Here is a 20,000-nt window from a genome sequence, read left to right on the forward strand (position 1 = left end):
TTAAGAAGCATTCTATAATTAAGGAAAGCTTATTTCAGTAGATTAGTAACAAATATACAGTCTCTGATTCAATGCTGTGGCCCTTCTAAATTTTGGTGCGTTTCAAAGGTGATTATAGATCATCAGTCTCAAGAGGGAAGTTTGATGAGTAGAAGGAAGATATTTCCTGCTTTACTGTTTTTCTGATTTGAAACAACAGTTCTTATAATTCCTAAGGTTTTGGGGAGTTACAAGTATGGATTTTTCTCTACAGTGCTTATAAGTAAAAGACTCAATTTTGAAAGACTTCTTTCTGCTAGAAATCTTTATGCAGAGGCTACAAACTTTGCTTTTATATTTTAAGTTATATAAAGATGTGGGATGTGAATTATATATAGTTCCTGATTCTTATTTGTTTTTCATAAGATTTCCCTGCTGGCTCTGTCAATGTAAATGTCTACTGTGATGGAAACATTAAGGCCACAACAGAGATTAAATATTACACAATAGAAAATGAGATTGAACACCCACTCAAAGAGGCTGATCCAGGAACTGTGATTCAACAGGTAAGTTGACCTTCTATAAGGTGAATAATGTATTAAGTAAAAGTATGTACATTAGATAAAATAATGTGCATTATAAAGACTAAATGGTGATCAAATAGTAGTAGTAAGCTGTTGATAGAAAGAGGAGACAACCTCTGTGGTGTCTGGGTACAGCAAATTAGTTTCCTCAGGTCAAATTTTCTCAAATAATTTCAATCACAATTCCAAAAAACTCCTGCTGGAAAATGCTATCCACATCTTGAGGAAAAACTGATGAAGTATAAATACAGATCAAAGCATACTATTTTCACTTTTAAAAAATCATAGTTTTTCTTTTTGTCCTATTTTTTCTTGTGCAGAATGTTTAATATGGAAATATATTTTACATGGTTGCATAAGTATGTATATGTACACACACGCACAAACTAATATATTCTATATCAAATTGCTTGTCATTTGAGGAGGGGCAGGTAGGTATTGAAAATTTGGAATTCAAAATTGAATTAAAAAATAATATTTAAAAAAGTGGAGAAGTGAAAAATGTAATTTAAAGAAAGCCTATCCATTACAGGAAAGCTATTCTATTTAACTTATTATAAAGTTGTAATAGAACAAGAAAATGAGGGAAATTAATGTTTAGAAATTCAGTCTTAAGAAATTGATTCTTCTTTATTCAGCCCAGTATAACACAAAACAAATTGAGAGACCAACTAGTTAACCAATGATTTGGAATTTGGAAGAAAATTAAATAGGACAAGGACCAAAAAAGATGTTTTTACTATATTAATTTTGTTAATTACATAATTATAATATTTGTATAACTATATATTTACATAACTTTATAATTTTATGATTATTTTTACTATGTCAAGTTGTTTTTGTAATGTTATGCCACAGTTCCCTTTAATTGTCTTGCTTCAGTTTCCCTAATTGTCCTGTTTCAGTTTTCCTCAATTGTTCTGCCTCAATCCTCCTGGTTGCAACACCACCCGTCCCTCCTAATTGTTAGAACTGATATAATTTTGGGCTGGCTAATCTAAGATTATAAATTTTAAACGGTTGATCCAGATAAGAAGAAAGACCTTCTATCTTAGACATCATGACCCCTGCCCTTCCCTACTTATCAAAATGACCGGTGCCTCCCCCCATTCTTTCCTTGTTCTTCTTGACCCCAACTTATCAGAATGTCCAGTGGGTGCCTCCCCTGACCCTATCAGAACCTGTTCTCAATGCTGTGACTCCACCCCTGCCTCAGTCTACCCTGGCATTTGAAGCCACGTGTGTATATATACTTCACGGGAAACACATTAGCTGCTGGATTCTTCGAGACAATAGTTTGGGATTAACCATAGAGCCATTTGGTCCCAGCACAGTCTCTCACTCTCAAATAAAATATTAAAAACTCTCTAATCTCTATCTTGCCCCAGTTTCTCCAGCATTACAGTATGGTGGAAGAATAAAGTTGATCCATTTAGAAAACTGAAGCCAGTAATATACTAATAATATTTTTTATAGTTTTTCAAAGTAATAAGCTCAAGAATTTGTGTTAGCAAAAAATTGCTCTAGTGGCAATTACTTTAGAGAGAATTTTGATTTTATTACAAACTATTGTCCTCCATGGCCTTGTCATTTACCACTTTCATCTTTTAGAAACCCTAGCTTTACATGAAACCATTATTCATCTACCTACTTTCTAGTTCTGTCACCTTCTGCATTAATTAAGTCATTTCTAGGGGCAAGTGAAATTCTAGTTACGGAAAATATCTGAATGATGAAACAGAAGATTATATTATAATGACTGAAAATACAGGTAACAGAAATACAAAGAGTATCAGGGTTTTTGTTCTGAAATGCTTTTAGAGCTGTTGATTTCTTTAATATCTTGCTTCTCTGCTACAGCTCATTTCTAGCTTATTTTTCTCACTTATCTAGTTTCTCTGGGCTACCAGTTCCTGACTGATCTCTGTATGATCCACTCTTTTTTTTTTTTCCATTTCCGGACCTGTAGAATTGCTATCTCCTTCTTAGTATTGATACTTAGCATTTATTGATAACTTTAAGATTTGCAGAGTATTCATCATAATCCTTAAAAGCAACCACTATCATTATCCCTATGCTATAGATGCAAAAATAGCCCCAAATTAATGAAATGACTTACTCAAGATTTGCACAATTAGTATCTCTAAGTTAGAACTGGAACTCAAATCTTCCTAACATACAATTCAGGACTCTGTTCATTTGCCTGACCACCTACCTTCCTCTGACTATTACTTTCTTTTATACAAATTCCCTAGAACTTGTTCAAATCTCTCAAGAAATGACTGATTCAAGGTGGTACCATGACCCTTTCCCCACATAGTTGTAATTATTTGATTCAATCAAGAAGTGTTTTTAACTTAAGAAACATAATTACCTTTAATAGGCTTCAGTAATTAGCAGATCCCTACACTTTATATTCTCATTCTGAATCAATTAATCAGTATTTATTAATACTTAATTCCGTGTCTTCTTTTTGTTAATTATTTCTTATTTATCCTTTATTTAGCCAGCTAGCTAGATGTTTGAATGTTGTCTCCTTGAGGTAAGGACTACCTTTTACCTTTTTTTCATCCCCAGTTCTTAGTACAGTGGCTGGCATGTAATAGGAACTTCATACATGTTGATTAATTGGTTGGTTAATTGGTGAAAAGCCAAACACTGTTAGGCTGGGCAAACAAGTACAAAAAAAAAAAAAAAAAAACAATTCCTACACATACACACATACACACACAAACACACACACACACACACACACACACAGAATAAAAGTAGTTCGACAGGAATGACATTAACAATTGGGAAATCAAGAAAGATTTCATGTAAAAGATATTACTTTACTTTGGAAACTGGAGATTTTATTTTGTCCCCAATGTTAACTGATGAACTGAGGGCTCTCTTTTTTAGCAGAAAGTAGGGAAACTAAAATATCATTTATTCCACTGTGTAGTCTGAACCCACTTGACATAATGTCTATATTGTAACTGCTAAGCAAGAATAAAAGTAATAGTATGTGTCGGTGATGCAGACAGTCTCATTTTCTTGTGAGGAATTTATCTTATCTTTTACCTAAGGCATTCCATTCATAACAAAAACACTTATAACAAAAGAATTAATAATAAACAATCCATGGTTCTATTTGTATTCTCTTTAACTACCAATGTAGGTTCCAAATCCTTGTTTTGAAGTTGCTTTTCTTCAAGGAAAGGAAAACATGCCCTGAAGAATGACAATGAAATGTAGATTGCCCCTGAACAATGTAATTGTAATTTGTAAAGAATATATTGTTCCTATTTCTATAGCTATAGGTGAAGGGCAGATAAAATGAATTCCTTGAATAGTTTTGATGTTTCTGGGAAATACTCAAATCTATTCCTACCTCTAGAATATCAGCAGTAGATAGAGCACTAGTCCTGGAGTTAGGGAGAGCTAAGTTTATCTGGCTTCTTTGGTGACTTTGGTCCAGTTATTTAACCTGTGTCTCAGTTTCTTCAACTTAAAATGAGGGTAATAGTGGCCTATTTCACAGAGTTGTTGTGAAGATCAGATTATTTATAAATGCTTAACACAGTAAATGGAACATTATAGGCATTTAAAAATGCTTATTCTCTTCCCTTCCCTTTATAGTCACATTAGCCTGACTGCAAAAACCATCACCATATGCATGCATCCCTGGTCTTGCTGCTATTATAGAAGACTTTGGGTTTTATATATATATATATATTTCCCGAAATTAATGGAGGAGAAACTAAGTGGGGCAGTGGATAGAGCACCAGCTTTGGAGTCAGGAGGATTCGAGTTCAAATCTAGCCTCAGACAACTTGACACTTACTAGGTGTGTGACTCTGGGCAAATCACTTAACACAGATTGCTTTCTGTATCTCTGACTGTATGGTACTAGAATTCATACAACTCTGCAGCTATTTTCTAAATCATTTCAATTAGCAAATAAAACAAATAAACCCTCTTATTTTAGAGAGACTGAAATTTATGAATATGTTGAAAGGATTAAGCTACACCAGTTGGTGCAGTCCATTTTTTTTTTTACACATAAGACAAATAAAATAAATATAGGAGGAAGAAAATTTTTGTTTCAAAGGAAAATTATATATATTATATATATATATCCATGTAAATACATTTTAAATATATATGTATATATATTTAAAAATATAGAAAATTATTCTTTTTAAATGCATAAACTGACATGCTTGGTTTTTCTAATCTATTAAAGTCTACCTTATTCAACCTACTACAGATTTGAAGTCATCTAAAAGGTAATCTATCTTTTCATTTACTCATGTAACAAGCATGCATTAAATTCCTTCTATAAGCAAAGCAAAGAACCAGAAAAATGTCCTTGAAGAGCTTACATTGTATTGGTGATGGAAATTAAGATCTCCAACAAAGTCAGTTCTTCAGAATCATATATTGTAGAAGAACTAGTCCAAGAGAATGATAAACATTCTCAATGGCACTTTGCTAAAAGAACAAAAAGCATGATAGCAATCCTTTGGATATAGAAGCACTTGAATTAACCATCCTTTAAGTCACATGGAATCCTATGAATTAATCCAGAGTTCATCTGGATATATTACAGCCTTGGAACTACATAAAGATTCTCTATGTTTTTTTCTAAAATATATTACCAGATTTATCTTTCTGGATCATGATCATACCCCAATCTAGAGAAACCAGTACTATATTTCCTTATATTCTGTCTTTTATAGTTGTTTCCTAAATGATTTCCTTCATATAAGAATTACATAAACCTAACATGATTTCCCTTAACTTTTCTCATTATTTTGAGGAAAAGAATTGTTTAGAGATGATATTGGATCCCTGGCTTAGATTAGATATTTCTGATAATCATTTAATTTTCATTTAATTATTATGTTTGTTGATGTGTATGCCATGTGCTTGCATTGTTAAATGTCACTCAAATGAGGGGTTTAGATATTTTGAAAATAGAACATTAAATAATTCATTTGTCAGAACAGAGAATACATTGATAAATTATGTAAAGCAGTTACTGTGTAACTTTATTAGTACAGAGAGTTTCCATTAAGGAAACTGGTTCTAAAATTTAAAAGAATCCGGAATATAAAGCTTTAGAGCATTCTAGTAGGCATTGAAGGAATACATTGCTTTCCATAGGGCTACATGGTATATATGAGTCAGACATAAGATTTGAACTAGTACCTCTCAGAACAGCACAACATTAGTTACATAAAGCTAAGCCTAAAGCTAAAGCCCTAACTGTAGCTAATAACTTAGAATGAAACTTCCTAGTATCTCTCTAGTTGAAATGATATAATATGGTAGGTACCCTTGGCCTTACTGTAAGTTTCATTATTTTGTGTTGTGCTGGAAACCTAAAAATTAGTACCAAGAGACTTTTCATAATCAATTAAAAGCATGTACAGAACTGTGCAACTGTTCTGTGATTTTGAGAGAAGGAATGATAATGAGAAATCTGGTTTTGTTGTTGTATTTTTAATGAGGCACACTATGCTTTAGAGCTCTCTTCCTACACTGGCTCATTTGCCTAAGGGCTTCTTATAATTTTTTAACCCCTGCAAGGGAGATGATAAATAGGAATACACTTGATCTATAAAGGTCGGAAAGCACCTCACTCTGTCCTTTCAAAGAAATGGAAATAAAGCACAGTCTAGAAAGATAATTAAAGTTCTCATCAGATAAATAGAAACAGAAGTAACTTTTATTTAACTTGAATAATTAAAGCTTTCCAGACTCTCATCATATTTGTAAGGCTATCCTGAGGCAACAGTGACTTATCTTGGTAAAGCAACAACCAGATATAATTTAATAAAAATATTAAAACAAAAGACTAAAATCAGATAGTAATTATTGATCAAAGTAAGAGTTTGTAGCATTCTTTTCTTTCAAGGGAAAAAAAAAACTGTTTTCTAGAGTATTTTAAAAAAGTTTTTCTTAGCCACATTTTTGATCAATCTGATAGATATAAAATATCTCAAAGTTGTTTTAATTTTTGAACAATAATGATTTAGACCATCTTATGTAGATATAAGTTATTTTGATTTTTTCATAGGAAAACTGCCTGTTCATTATCCTTTGACTCATTTATCACTTGGGGAATGACTTGAATCCTTAAAGATTTTGCAAAGTTTTTTTTTAGATATTTGAGATATGAAACCTTTTTCTGAGAAGCTGACTATAAAATCCATCCCCAACTTTCTGCTTTCTTTCTAATTTTGTCTCTTTTTAAAATTTATACTTTATTACTAAAATCTTCTATCCCATTGAAATCAAAGGTTTGGACTGCTATAATTATCCAGTGTCCTCCCAAAATACAAAGGGATATATATACTAGGGACACAATAATGCAAAAGTACAAAACTCCTTCAATCAAACAATTTATAAGAAATACGCCCCAAATTTATAAGAATAACATTGAACAAATAAGTCATTTTGACGATTATAAATACTCAAAATTAATAATAAAGGATGTATGAAGGACAATATCTGCATCTAGAGAAAAAGCTGATAAATAGAAATATGTAAAGAATAATTTTACATGTATATACCTATTTACTTCTAATAATAGCTGTCTCAGTGGGTGGGGGGGAGGGAGAGAAAAGAAGAAAATAAGAAAAAATAAATGTACATGATTATTTTATTTCATATTTAAAGAAATAGGAAGTTGTTTATTAACTATTTGCTTCATAGAAATTCATATTTACTTTATAGAAATGTTTGTTTTATTCCATAAATTTTATTTATAAAAGAATTTTAAAAAAGAAATGCCCCTAAAATTTTTGTTTTATGTGATTTTTGCCTTACTGCATTGTAGAAGAAAATTCCTTTAGCTTCCCATAATTTAAAGGCACTGGTTGCTAAAATGATGTGTAGAGACACACAAAAAAGATGTTTCTGAGTACAAAGCATCCCAGTATTATTTATCTAGATATCCTTTAGTCCAAAACCCCTCCTTTTAAATAATAAGAAACTAAAACCCAGAGACTTACTCAATGCAGCCCATGGGAGATAACATAGTGCTGGAAGGAGCACTGAATGTGGAAGCAGAGATTTTGGGTTGAATTCTCATCCTGCACTTAAGACTTGTGGCCCTTGGAGAAAGTCCTTTTATTTCTTTGGATCCCAAGTTTCCTCATCTGGAATATGAGAATTTGGCATAGATTTAGTTTCAGAATGCTGGGCCAAACTTCAAATTTGGATTTTCAGATTCAAAATTTTATCTTTTCCATTGTAAAATTTTGAAGATAAATAATGAATTTGCCTAATTCTATCTCTTTGAAAAAAAATCAAAATTGGATATGAAGTCAGAATATATGTGTAAAAAGGGAATGCATATATATGTATAAATACACATATATAATATGTATAATATATCATATATGTGATATGCTTTATATACATATATATGTATATGTATATATAATCCTTATCTTCATTGAAAAGTACAAGAGAAGAAAGAAAAAAGGAAACTTCTTTTAAATAGCTAATCATTTTCTTTATGGAAAATTGGATATGAGGTCAAAATATATGTGCGACAAGGATATATATATATATATTTACATGTGATGTGTATAATATTTTATATATAATGTATCATATATGTATAATACATATTCCTTAGCTTAAATGGGAAGAGGAGTTCAAGAGAAGAAGGAAAAAAAAGGAAATTTCTTTTAAATTGCTGGTCATTCTCTTTATGGAAAATTGGATGAGCAAATGCAATACAATTTTATGGTGGAGCATCCTGAGCCCTCCTCTGAGTATGAAGTATAGCCATGACAAATGAAGATTGTTGTTGTTAGGCTTTTCTTCATTGCTGAGTGCCCCTATATTTCATTCCTGATGGGTTCCACCCACACTATTTCAGACTTGTTTGTCCTTTGAAATAATAATAAGCAATATGCCTGCTCCATAAAAATGTCCGATTAAAATTTAGATTAACAGTAAAAGACAGTTGTAATTTTGAAAAAAAAGAAATCATTAGCTTAAGTCATATAATGTAAATGTTCCCTTTTAATCTGAAATTAAGTATAAGAATATTTAGAGGCATACAGAGGGATTTATAGGCATTTTAACTTATTTGTGGATTGATTGTAACTGAATGGGATATCGATTTATGCTTTGTTGATTATCTGAACCCCTTTTTAAACACCCTCTTCCCGCAGTTGGATATTTTAATGAACTCTTCCCTATCCACATGACCAGAAGAACAACCTCATAATTTGGGATTTATTATCTTCCTTCAATTTTATTATTTGTTTGCTAGCTTTCATGAGAAATGTAGGATGTGAAGAAAAGAGTAAAACTAATTTTGTCTGTTTTTTTAAATTATCACTGAATATATATGAAGAGACAGAGAGAATCAGAAACACACACACACAGATGTGGTGGTTTTTCTGGAGGCAGCCTTATTCTCAGTTGAAATAAATAATTATTCCAAAATCGTAGCCAGCTGGTAAAAATGCAAACGTTTATTTCTCCTTCCAAATTAGCCCGGTTAGTTGAGGCCTATCTCTCTGCCTGGCTCCAAGAGATCTTGCAGCTTTGTCCTTGGCTTCTGCCTCTGCTTTCTTCAGCCTCCAGCCAGCACCAAGTTGGAAGATGCAATGAATCTCTCTGTACCTCCAGTCAGTTCCACCAGAAGAACTAACTTCAAGCTTCAAAAGCTCCAAGAGCTCCCTCTATATATGTGATCTCCCAAAGGTTAACTCCGCCTTCTGGAGGGAGAGGGATTCTGGGTTATCTCCCAGAGTGCTCTCTGGTCCTGAGAGAGGTGTGAATTCAGGCTAAGCCCTACATGTGTGAACTCCATTGAGTTCTTAGATACTTATGAGCTCTCTAAAGGTGTGAACACAAGCATTGTTTCCATCAGTTGTACTTAGTACCTAGTTCAAGTTCTGGCCCAAAATAACTCTTTCTAAGATTAAATCAACTCTAATGGCTTAACACTTTATAAAGATTCCAACAAGAGAGAGAAAGAGAAAGAGAAAATGGATAGATAAATATCTAAAGTTACCTATATGTAGAAACTATGAGGCTTTTACCCTCCCAGATTTATTGATTTAGATAATTTTTTGACTAGGTGAAAGAGATGTTTTGCCTCACTTGTTATCTATCCTTAATAACTGAATGAGTGTGGCTTCATTCAAACCTGTTGATAACCTTAGCTTAAAAGATCCAAGGTCCCATTGCATCCAAGGTTGTTTCCAGTTGTCCTGATGTATCTGGCCACTGGAAACAGATGGCTCTGGAAGGGAAAGTGAGGCAAATGATTTTGCACAACCCTTCCTGACTTAAATCCAATTTACTTGCTTTCACTTCCCTGATGTCATGGTTTTCTTTGAAAATGGAGAACAAAGACAATAACAACAAACTTTCTATATTTATGTTGTATCTGACATCTCTATTATCTTTCTAGATATCATAGAAAGATATTTTAGATGACTTTGTATCTATCTCAACAGTATCTGATTTTAAAATGGAAAAAGAGAAATTTATTCCTCAGACATTTTATTAAAAAATTAGAGGGTACAAGCAAACTGTAGAGGCTTTTCAATTTGTCCAAAACTTTAGGTCTTCACTTACTCTATATGCCTGTAGATGAATGACCCTTGATTATTAATATAGTAAAAATAAGAAAAACAGAAAAAAAAAAACTTAAAAGAGTAGACCTGAAGAAGAGAAGAGGGGAATATACATCACATACCATATCTGAATCTTTCTTTATATTCAAATATTTATTTAGAAAATAATACTTAGTTAGTTTTGCTTTCCATTGATTTAAAAAATCAGAGCAACATTTTAAAAATAGAAAAAAAATTCCCAAATACAATTAAATATTTCATTACTAATTATTATTCTTTAACTTTTATCTCTATTTTTTTTGTTTATTAAAATGTTTATTTCACGAATTGTCCCACTCCTTTTTCATACTTTCTAGCCCGATGTGTTCATTCTGACATATTTCAACCATATTTAGAATGAAAGTATTAACATGTCTGATACTTATCTAGACCAAAACTTCTTAAACTGTGGATCCTGACCCCATGTGCAATCACATAACTGAATGTGGGGGTTAAACAGAGTGAAGTATAGAGAGAGGCAAAGAAGGAGAGAATCATGGAGAAAAGAGTGTGAAGGGTGGGGAATACTGTTTCCTAAGTATGTAGTAATGGACAGATTATTTTTTTTTCCTATTTGTGTGTGTGTGTATGTGTGTGTGTGTGTGTGTGTGTGTGTGTGTGTGTGTGTGTATGTAGCTGGGGAACAGAGGGAGGATTATTGCTAGGAATATATCCTGAAGAACCCAGAAGAGAAGTTGCCAGAGTGAATTGAATGATTATTTGCTAACACTGATGACTTTGAAATAAAGTTCCTATTTGGAAAATGCTTTCCTTAAAAAAAAAAAATCTTCAGAGTTCATTCCTTGAAAACTCTAAGCTCCTCAAACTTGATGTAATTTATCAGTGATTGTTTTCTGATTTTCCAATACGTAGAAACAATGTTTAAAATATACATGGTAAACTTTTTTTTTAATTATTATTTTGGCATAGTTCAGACACATGTAAACTTTGAAAAACGGAGCTTTCTTTTTATTTAATTTTATAATAACTATAATATTAACTCTTGAGGATTAAAAAAGAAATGACTGTAGTTAATTGAATCATCTCTGGTCTGCTCTATCCACACAATTTTTGTCTTTCCATTTCAGAGGCTGTTGTTACAAAGTTGAATCACAAATACTTTTCATTATTCCATCATACATCTTATTTCCTTTGAACTCCCCTCCTGGACTTAGAATTTAGGATTTTAGTCCACTGCTTAGGGCTCTATGAATCTTTCTCCTATACCATTTCATTTCTGTTTTTCATAAATTCTTGTATATTTCTCTAAAAGACTGAATCATCACCTCACTATTATCCACCCAATAAGGTAATAACGGTTCTCTTCCTGGACTTGACTGAGACTCTTTAGAAAGTAATTCTAAGTGAATAACCATTTATTCACTTTAATGAATTTGGTTCTGTGTTGTTCAATTCAGTGATTCACATGTACTATTGCAATTGTGTTTTCACTGAGAGGTTTTTCCTAGTGTCTTTTGGGGAAATATAAATATTCAATGAAGAGTTTTTCAAGATTAACTAAATTGAATTTAACCATGCAAATTAGCAAACATTATTTCATTGCACAATAATTAATTACCAATTAAATTTGTGTTGGTTTAATTATTAATTAATTATATTATTAATTATAATTAATTATAAATTATTTTTATTTTAATTATTTAATTATTAATTAATTATATTATTAATTATAATTAATTATAAATTAAATTAATTAAATAAATTAATTAAATTAATTAAAATATCAATTAAATATAAATTAAATTATAAATTAAATTAAATTAATTAAATTAAATTATTAATTAAAATTTGACAATTTGAAATTAAATTATTATTGCGTGTAGCATGTTTCATATGATGTCACATGATTTTTAAATGTATGAAATTATTCTTAAATCATCAAATTGAATTAAAATATTTAAAAGTAATAATTAAATTAGTTGAGAATATTGTAAGACAGATACATGATGTTCTTGCTTGAATTACACTTACTAAATAATAATAATATATGAATAACTTTTACAATTACATGAGAAATTCTTATTCCTTTTTTTTTTATCAGAAAGGAGGAAAGCAAGTATTTTATCCATGGAGATATTTTTTATCATAATCAGCTTTTATTTCATTCTTTATTTTATTCTTTTAACAATTTTATAATTTCAGTATTCTAAATTGGATGCCCAATTTGTATCCTTTGTTTTTCTATTGTTCTATAATCATTAATTCAGCTATTATTTGTATTAGGTTTATACTTCTTTTAATTTTCCATTTAAGTGCTTGTGAATGATAAGAATTCTCACAATATTTGCAATGTTGTCAAACAACCATCACTGTACTCCGTCTTAATCATTTTTCTGGGTCATGTTTTCATCCAACTCATCAAGTATGATTTTAGCTCTGTAGACTGTTTAAGGAAAAGCAAATTTCTAATTCATGGAATTTTAAGCCTTGATGACAAAGTTGAGAAATAAAATAATCTTGTCTCTGAAGCTGAGAGGAATTAATCTTATTGCACATTTAGACACACTGCTTGCATATTTGCCTGTATGGGTGTTTGTATGTATGTGTGATGCATGAAATTTCAATTATGATTCATTTACTTACTTCCTAGCATTTCCACTGTTGTCTCATGTGCTTTCTCCTGAAAGTAGGACTTTTGAAATCCACAAATCTTTTTTTATGTTTTCTTGAGGTATTATAATCCAACTGGTCACCAGTTATTTCCTTGAAACCAGTCATTTCTGACTTTATTGAAATAGGAGAATTGTTTTCTTCCTCACTTTGGATACAGATTATTTTCCATGTGGCTTAGCTCTGTATTACCTGGAACACACTATCTCTATATAAGATTTATATCCTGACATGGAAAAGATAAGTCAATTTTCTGACTATTGAAGAGAATATAATTTCCAAAGTAGGGGAGATATTTCAGGTAATGCAAAATAATACATACCTCATGTAGGGTCTTTTGCTTCATTGATTTTGAAAAGAATCAGGGATGGTCTTAAAGGTAAATGCTTCCACTTCCAAGAATGTTTTTTTTCCTTTCCGTTTTTGTATCTATATCTATAAATATAAATATATTGCTCTCCTAAAAATATATAGAAAAGCTCAAATCATGCCTTTTAAGCTAGGTAGTACATTATTTTCACAGTGAAAATTTTTTTTATACTATTTGGTCCTTTTGGGGATCCTTTTCAAGAGTCTTTCTTTGATCTCTCTTCTCCCTTTGAATTGTTTCTAACTACATAGCATTAAATCCTAAACATTTTTATTAATAATAATGTGGTTATGCAATTGAACATGGGATGATTCAGCTACTTTTGTTGGATCAGAAAATTTAAGAGGTATCAGTAGCCTTCTCTAATTACAAAGTCTGTCCCATGTGGCAGGTATTTTCTAATTCAGAAAGACTTATCATTTCATTAAACAAACACAAAAAAAACCAAATAGTGAAGAGAGCTACAGTGTGTTCTCATTAGAGTCTGATAGGCCCTTTGTATGAGAGTAGTACTTTAGAGAATCCTAATGGGAAATATTTGCATGGATTTTCATCTGGCATTTCCTTCTAAGAAAGCAAAATCTTGGTTTTAAATGGGACTTTCAATGTTATCTAGTCCATCCTACATATGAATACTGTCATTTATCTCCAGACCTCCTAAATCTTATACATTTTTGTACCTAAAACTAGCAGCTTAGGTGGCCAGGGCAACTCAATTGAATATGAGATGGGATGAAAAAAAGAAGTAGAAAGAGGCAGAAGCACCACTTCCTACAGTACAGAGAGCAGAAGTAGATGTGAGGACACTGAAAGGAAGGATTGGTACTGAGGAGTTCTTCATAAGTTTATATTATTTCTAAAAATATATTTTATTCTGAATTTAAGAAATAAAACAAGTTTTTTCCATAACACAACAGGATAGAAAATAAAAAAGATAATTTTCCTTCAATGGTGTTCAATTATAGTCTTAGGAACTAAGTAAGGCACCTAAAAAACTTAATAAAAGGTTTATTTTATTGCTATTCTATTTATTTCTCCCTAATCTATTAGGAAAGACTGATGCCAATGGCTGTAGAACATTTTTTTCATTTCTCACTCTCTTTTTCTTAATCAGTAGTGTGATATTTTCATATAAAGTTATGATTTTTACTGACTTTTTCCAAAGATCAGAACTACATCTAGGAGAGAGCATTTGGAACACTGACTTCAGACATCAAAATGTAAAGACTGATACCAATATTTGTAGGCCTTCAGCCTTGGTAACCAGAACAGTAAATTAGACTAGCAAGCTAAAGAAGATGCACCTTCAGTAAGCTGCTCTGTGACCTAGCTGGCATGCCATCTTTCATAAAGGATTGGCTTTATTTATCCTTTATTAACTGGATCCTGTACTCACCACAGCAGCATTTCTGAAACTTAAAAAATTCTCCTCGATATCTTGACATCATTGGCTCTACTTTCTTCTTAGAAATGGAGTTCATATCTTCTTCCACTGATAAAAATCAAGATCATCAACAATAAGGTTCTTCTCCTCCCCTGTGCCATACCTCAAAACCACTCTTTATTATTCTCTATCTGCTTCAGTCTTTGAGGAAGAGCTGAACTTTCTTCTTGTCAAGGTCTATCCTTCTACTCATAACTTTGATATTATACCCTCAAACCTTCTTTGTTATCTGGAATATGACTTTTTCATCTTCAATCATTTCACATCTACTGATTCTTACTTTCTCCTTAGCAATACAACTTGATCACTTTCTTTCTTCAAAATTCTTCATCCTTATCTTCTCTACAGATCTATAGCTCTATAGCTCTCTATTCTATAGCTCTTCTTCTGCAATGATAAAACAAATTTTATTACAGGTTAAGTTTCTTACTAAATTATTACTTCTATTCACTTCTCAATTTTTTGTAGTATTATTTTCTCTTTACCAAATTACTAAAACTACTTCACCCAGGATAACCAATGACCTCTTAAATACTAAACCCAGGATTGTTTTCTTCTATTTCCTTCTCCTTTTTGGAGATTTTAGTGCTGTTGAATGCCCAGTCCTCATGGGTACTTTCTTTTCCTTTGGCTTCAATATCAGGGCTTAATTTCCCTTACAAGAAGCAATGTGGAATGATTGGAAGAGCAGTGGGGATAGGGTATGAGAAACCAAGTATAAAAGCTCTCTCTCTTGCTTATTATATTGGGCAAATTACCTTCCTCATCTCAGTTCCTCCTAATGTTAGATCTATATCTACAGACTAGTGTGATTGTTGACATGAGGACCTTCAATGCCAGGCTTAGAAATTTAAATTTTATTCAAAAGGTACTAAGAAGTCATTAAAGTGTTTGAATAAAGAAGTAATGAGATAAGATTTTCATATAAGGAATATTAATTTAAAACCCAAGTTCTTAACTTTTTTGCGTGCCATGGAAACCCTTTGGCAGTCTGGAGAAACACCTTGTCAAAATGACTTTTTAAAATGGGATTTCAAAGAAGCCAATTATATTGAAATACAGATTAAGAGCCTTTGATCTAGAATAGCATCTGACATTTACATAACTCATTAAGGAATTTAAAATACTTTATACTTGATCCTCAGAGAAACCTTGTTATGTAGGTATTATTGTTCCTTTTTTACTGTTGAGGAAATAAGTTCATTGACCTGTCTGTGGTTACAAAGCTAGTAAGTGCCAGGATCAGACCTCTTTTTTTTTTTATTTAATAGCCTTTTATTTACAGGATATATACATGGGTAACTTTACAGGATTAACAATTGCCAAACCTCTTGTTCCAATTTTTCACCTCTTACCCCCCCACCCCCTCCCCTAGATGGCAGGATGACCAGTAGATGTTAAATATATTAAAATATAACTTAGATACACAATAAGTATACATGACCAAAACGTTATTTTGCTGTACAAAAAGAATCAGACTCTGAATTATTGTACAATTAGCTTGTGAAGGAAATCAAAAATGCATGTGTGCATAAATATAGGGATTGGGAATTCAATGTAATGGTTTTTAGTCATCTCCCAGAGTTCTTTTTCTGGGCATAGCTAGTTCAGTTCATTACTGCTCCATTAGAAATGATTTGGTTGATCTCGTTGCTGAGGATGGCCGATCAGACCTCTTTTGACTCCAAGTCCAATATCCTTATCATTGGGAAGTCAATCCTTTAAAGGGAATCAGTATGAACAGTGAGCTGAAGGATGAATTTGGTGGTAGATGGAAAAATGAAGCAAGCAGTAACCTAAGAAGTCATGTTTTTGGATTCATAATATTCCAATAACTTAGAATAGAAAGAGAAGAGATTAGATAGATACAAGAGATTCCATGAAGGTAAAAATGGCAGATCAAAGATAACAACAAACTTTCAATCCTGGGTGACTAGTTGAATGATTGGACTCTTTACAAGTAGGGAACAAGTTTTGGGGGAAGATTAATAAGCTTCATCATATATATATATAAAATTCTGATGTACTGGTAAGACATTTAGTTAAAAATTATGACATCTATAATTTGAGACAGAAATCTGAAGGCAGGAGAAAGGATAAAACTGGAGATGTATACTTGGAAACTATGTGCATCTAGATAAGATCTTCATATTTTTATTGTTGTAGCCTCAGAGGCATGATAATAAATGTTGGACAACTGGCTCAAAAGAGGAAAAGATATTCACGGCATAGTTTTAAGTTTAATCTGCATTATTATCTTTTTTTCATCACTTCCTTAAGTCTAGACAATGATTAAGAGTAAACCAGGCTCTGATTTGTAGAGTATACCTATTTCTGAGGTATGAATGCTCCCACTGAAAATTAATCTAATCAACTTTTATTAAGTGGCTACTATGTAATAAGCACTGGACTTAGTGCTGGGGATATAATTAATAAAAAGACAGTCCCTCTTTTCAAGGAGTTTTGATCTAATGGAAGAGCAAGGGCAGCAACATACAAAAGTTATCAGGAATGCAGGTGTCAGGAGGTGGAGAAAGATCAAGAGGTAACTGGCATTTAAAGTCTGAATGAAGCCTTTTGTTTGATAAGGCCTATGAACATTTTCTCAAAATAATGAATTTTAACTGCATAAAAAAGACATAGGGTCACAATGAAAACCAATTATGGTAGGGTAATTACCAAAGTATTAATATTTTTAAAAAGGTCAGGAACCCCAAATTAAGAACCCTTGATCTTGATAGTAGTTGAAGGAATCACAGTGAATGAAATATTCAAGGAACTGAGTGTAGTTGAGAATAGACTTTATTTTTTTCTGGATATTTTCTGGAAATAATCAATTTATTAATTGGACTACTTATTCAATAAATTGATGACAGGTGCTTTCTCACTATTCTGAATCATCTTAAATCAGGTGAGAACCTTCTGATAAAGAACTCTTCTAACAAGTGAAACTCAACCCTGATAGATGAATATTTAATTAGAAGATGAGCTAAAAGTCTTCAGCTCCTCCTGCTGAGAATGTAGCTTGATCATGAGACTCAGCAGCTTTACAGCATCTGTCCAGCAGAAGTCATTTCCATCTGGATCACTCTAATTAGTTTTCATTTTCAGAATCTAAGTCACCCTAAACTCTAATGGAGAGGTTCAAGGACAGAGATTCCTTCCCTAGGCAAGGATCTTACTCAGACTGGACTCTAGTCTACATATATATTCTATTTTTATACTCTATACTCTAAATAGAAATTAGATTTCCCAGTTGGGTGGAGTCCTGTCCAACCTAGAACAGACTTTCAAGAAAACAGGAAGAAATCCAGAAGTTTTTCTGTTGCCCTGGGTCTCCAAAGGCCCATTTCAGAGAAAATGTCTACTTGAAAAGAGTAAAAAAAAATGTGGGAGTTTTTTGAGAATCTTAAGTCTTGTCTATGTCTAACACTCCTTGCAGGCTCTCTCACTTTCTATATTTCTGGACATTTTGGTGAAGTGTCAAATAACCACATCATAACTAGCTTTCACAGTTGTGTTATTGCCAGCAGCTATAAGGTAATAACAGAACTTCCAAGGATTATTCAGGTCAAATGAAAGCTTTCAGAAAATGTGGTATCTCCCTATGCAGAGCTCCAATAATTCTGTAAAATAGTTAGCTTTTGATACAGCAGAAATCCATTGAACAACTTTTTTTTAAATTATCAGTTTGCTCCAACCTTCAATATCCCCTTCCCCACCTCCCACCAGTGACAATTAAGATTGGGCTTTTTCCTCTATGGATCTGCAAGGATCCATATGTGGGTATTTAATACCATACAATGTAGTCAAAAGCGAAAATCAAGCAGAATGGATCTTATTTACAAATAGGCTTTCCTTGCTCCCTTTCCGGAAGTCCATTAGGAAAGCCCACTCTGGTTAAAAGCTTTGTAGACTGGCCAGGTATGATCTCACATAGATTAAAAAGGATTTTCATTTACTGTCTCTCATTTCTAAGTGAATTGTTGATAAATGGTTGGCAAGAAAGCAAACTTCATTTTACTCCAGAAGTTCTACTTGAGAACACTGAATTTTAGTCTCATTCTTCTCAAGGGCCTATGGGTGCCAATTTGGAAAATCAATGGATAAAGCTGTTAATTTGTTTTTTATTTTTTCAATTAAGTACTACTATTACTTCAATTAAGCACAAACTACTAACACCTATACATGAACACAGACCTGTGTTTAAATTAAACCATGATTAAAAGAAGGGGGACAATCTTTGTCTCTTCAATGAATTTTTCTGTCTCATTAGGGATTTGAAGTTTATACCTAAAAGAGAATCTCTCCGTGTATATTTTTTCAGACATATGCTTGTGATCTCTCATTCTAACTATAGGAGGATCAACAAGATCATCATTAATCACAACTTAAGAATTTGGGGAGTTGTTGAGAGAATATAACATGGCTAATTAACACCTTTTAAGCCATTAAGTTTTACAGAATTGTAGAAATTTAAGCCAATGTGCAATGCTGCATGTAGAAAGCATATCTATATAGGTCAAAGGACTAGAAAGCTTATATATGAACTATATCCTTGATCTTTTTCTTATGGCACCATATGTAAATATTCTATAGATCCAGGGAGGAAGAAAACTTTGCTTGCATAGCCCAGATCAATTCTCAAGCAGAAGTAATATATAATTTTCAATCATCTCATGGTTCCCTGTAATATAACTACATAATAACAATAACAAAAGTCAAACAAAAAATACTTAGTGTGCATAATTTTGCTAAAAATTAAGAGATTGTGGGGAAAAGTTGTTCCTAGAACTGCTGTAAAGGGAAAATAAGGGTCATGAGAAGCCTTGTCTTTTTTTTTTCCAAACATGACTCACACATGAGTTCCCTTCTGCACATTTATGACATAGGTCAAAGGATCAGGCTCAACATTTTATATTGTGTAGATTGATAGCCCTAGAGCTGGAAGAGATCTCAAAGGGCATCTTGTCCAACTCCTTCATTTATTTAACAGATGAGGAAAGTGGGGCCTAAAGAGGTTAAATGACTTGTCAAGGTCATCTCAGAATAAATCTGAACCGAGATCCTCTAACTCAAAAGCTTGTACCCTTTCCACTATACAACCGTAATCCTCTATAGCATTAAAAAGTCTTTATAAACTTCTGAAATCTGTACTTTGAAACAATCTTGCTTATAGAAACTAGGTGGCACAGGGTACCATGGCTGGAGAAATTCAAATATAGCCCCAGACTCTTCTTATTAACTGTGTGACCCTGGTCAAGTCATTTATGCCAGTTTGCTTCATTTTCTTCGTCTATAAAATGAGTTGAAAAAGGAAATAGCAAATTACTACAGTATCTCTGCCAAAA

The 20,000-nt window shown here is 32.2% G+C and overlaps 1 protein-coding gene across 1 annotated transcript in view; it reads left to right on the top strand.

The window, feature by feature from the left end:
* BANK1 (B cell scaffold protein with ankyrin repeats 1) overlaps positions 1 to 20,000 on the top strand; it is a 185,468-nt gene that overhangs the window by 122,743 nt on the left and 42,725 nt on the right. Inside the window, exon 5 of the mRNA XM_031943850.1 lies at positions 406 to 545. Coding sequence (XP_031799710.1) covers positions 406 to 545 — 140 coding nt within the window. The remainder of the gene's footprint in view (positions 1 to 405; positions 546 to 20,000) is intronic.

The sequence above is a fragment of the Sarcophilus harrisii genome, chromosome 6, assembly GCF_902635505.1.
Source record: "Sarcophilus harrisii chromosome 6, mSarHar1.11, whole genome shotgun sequence".
Lineage (NCBI taxonomy): Eukaryota > Metazoa > Chordata > Mammalia > Dasyuromorphia > Dasyuridae > Sarcophilus > Sarcophilus harrisii.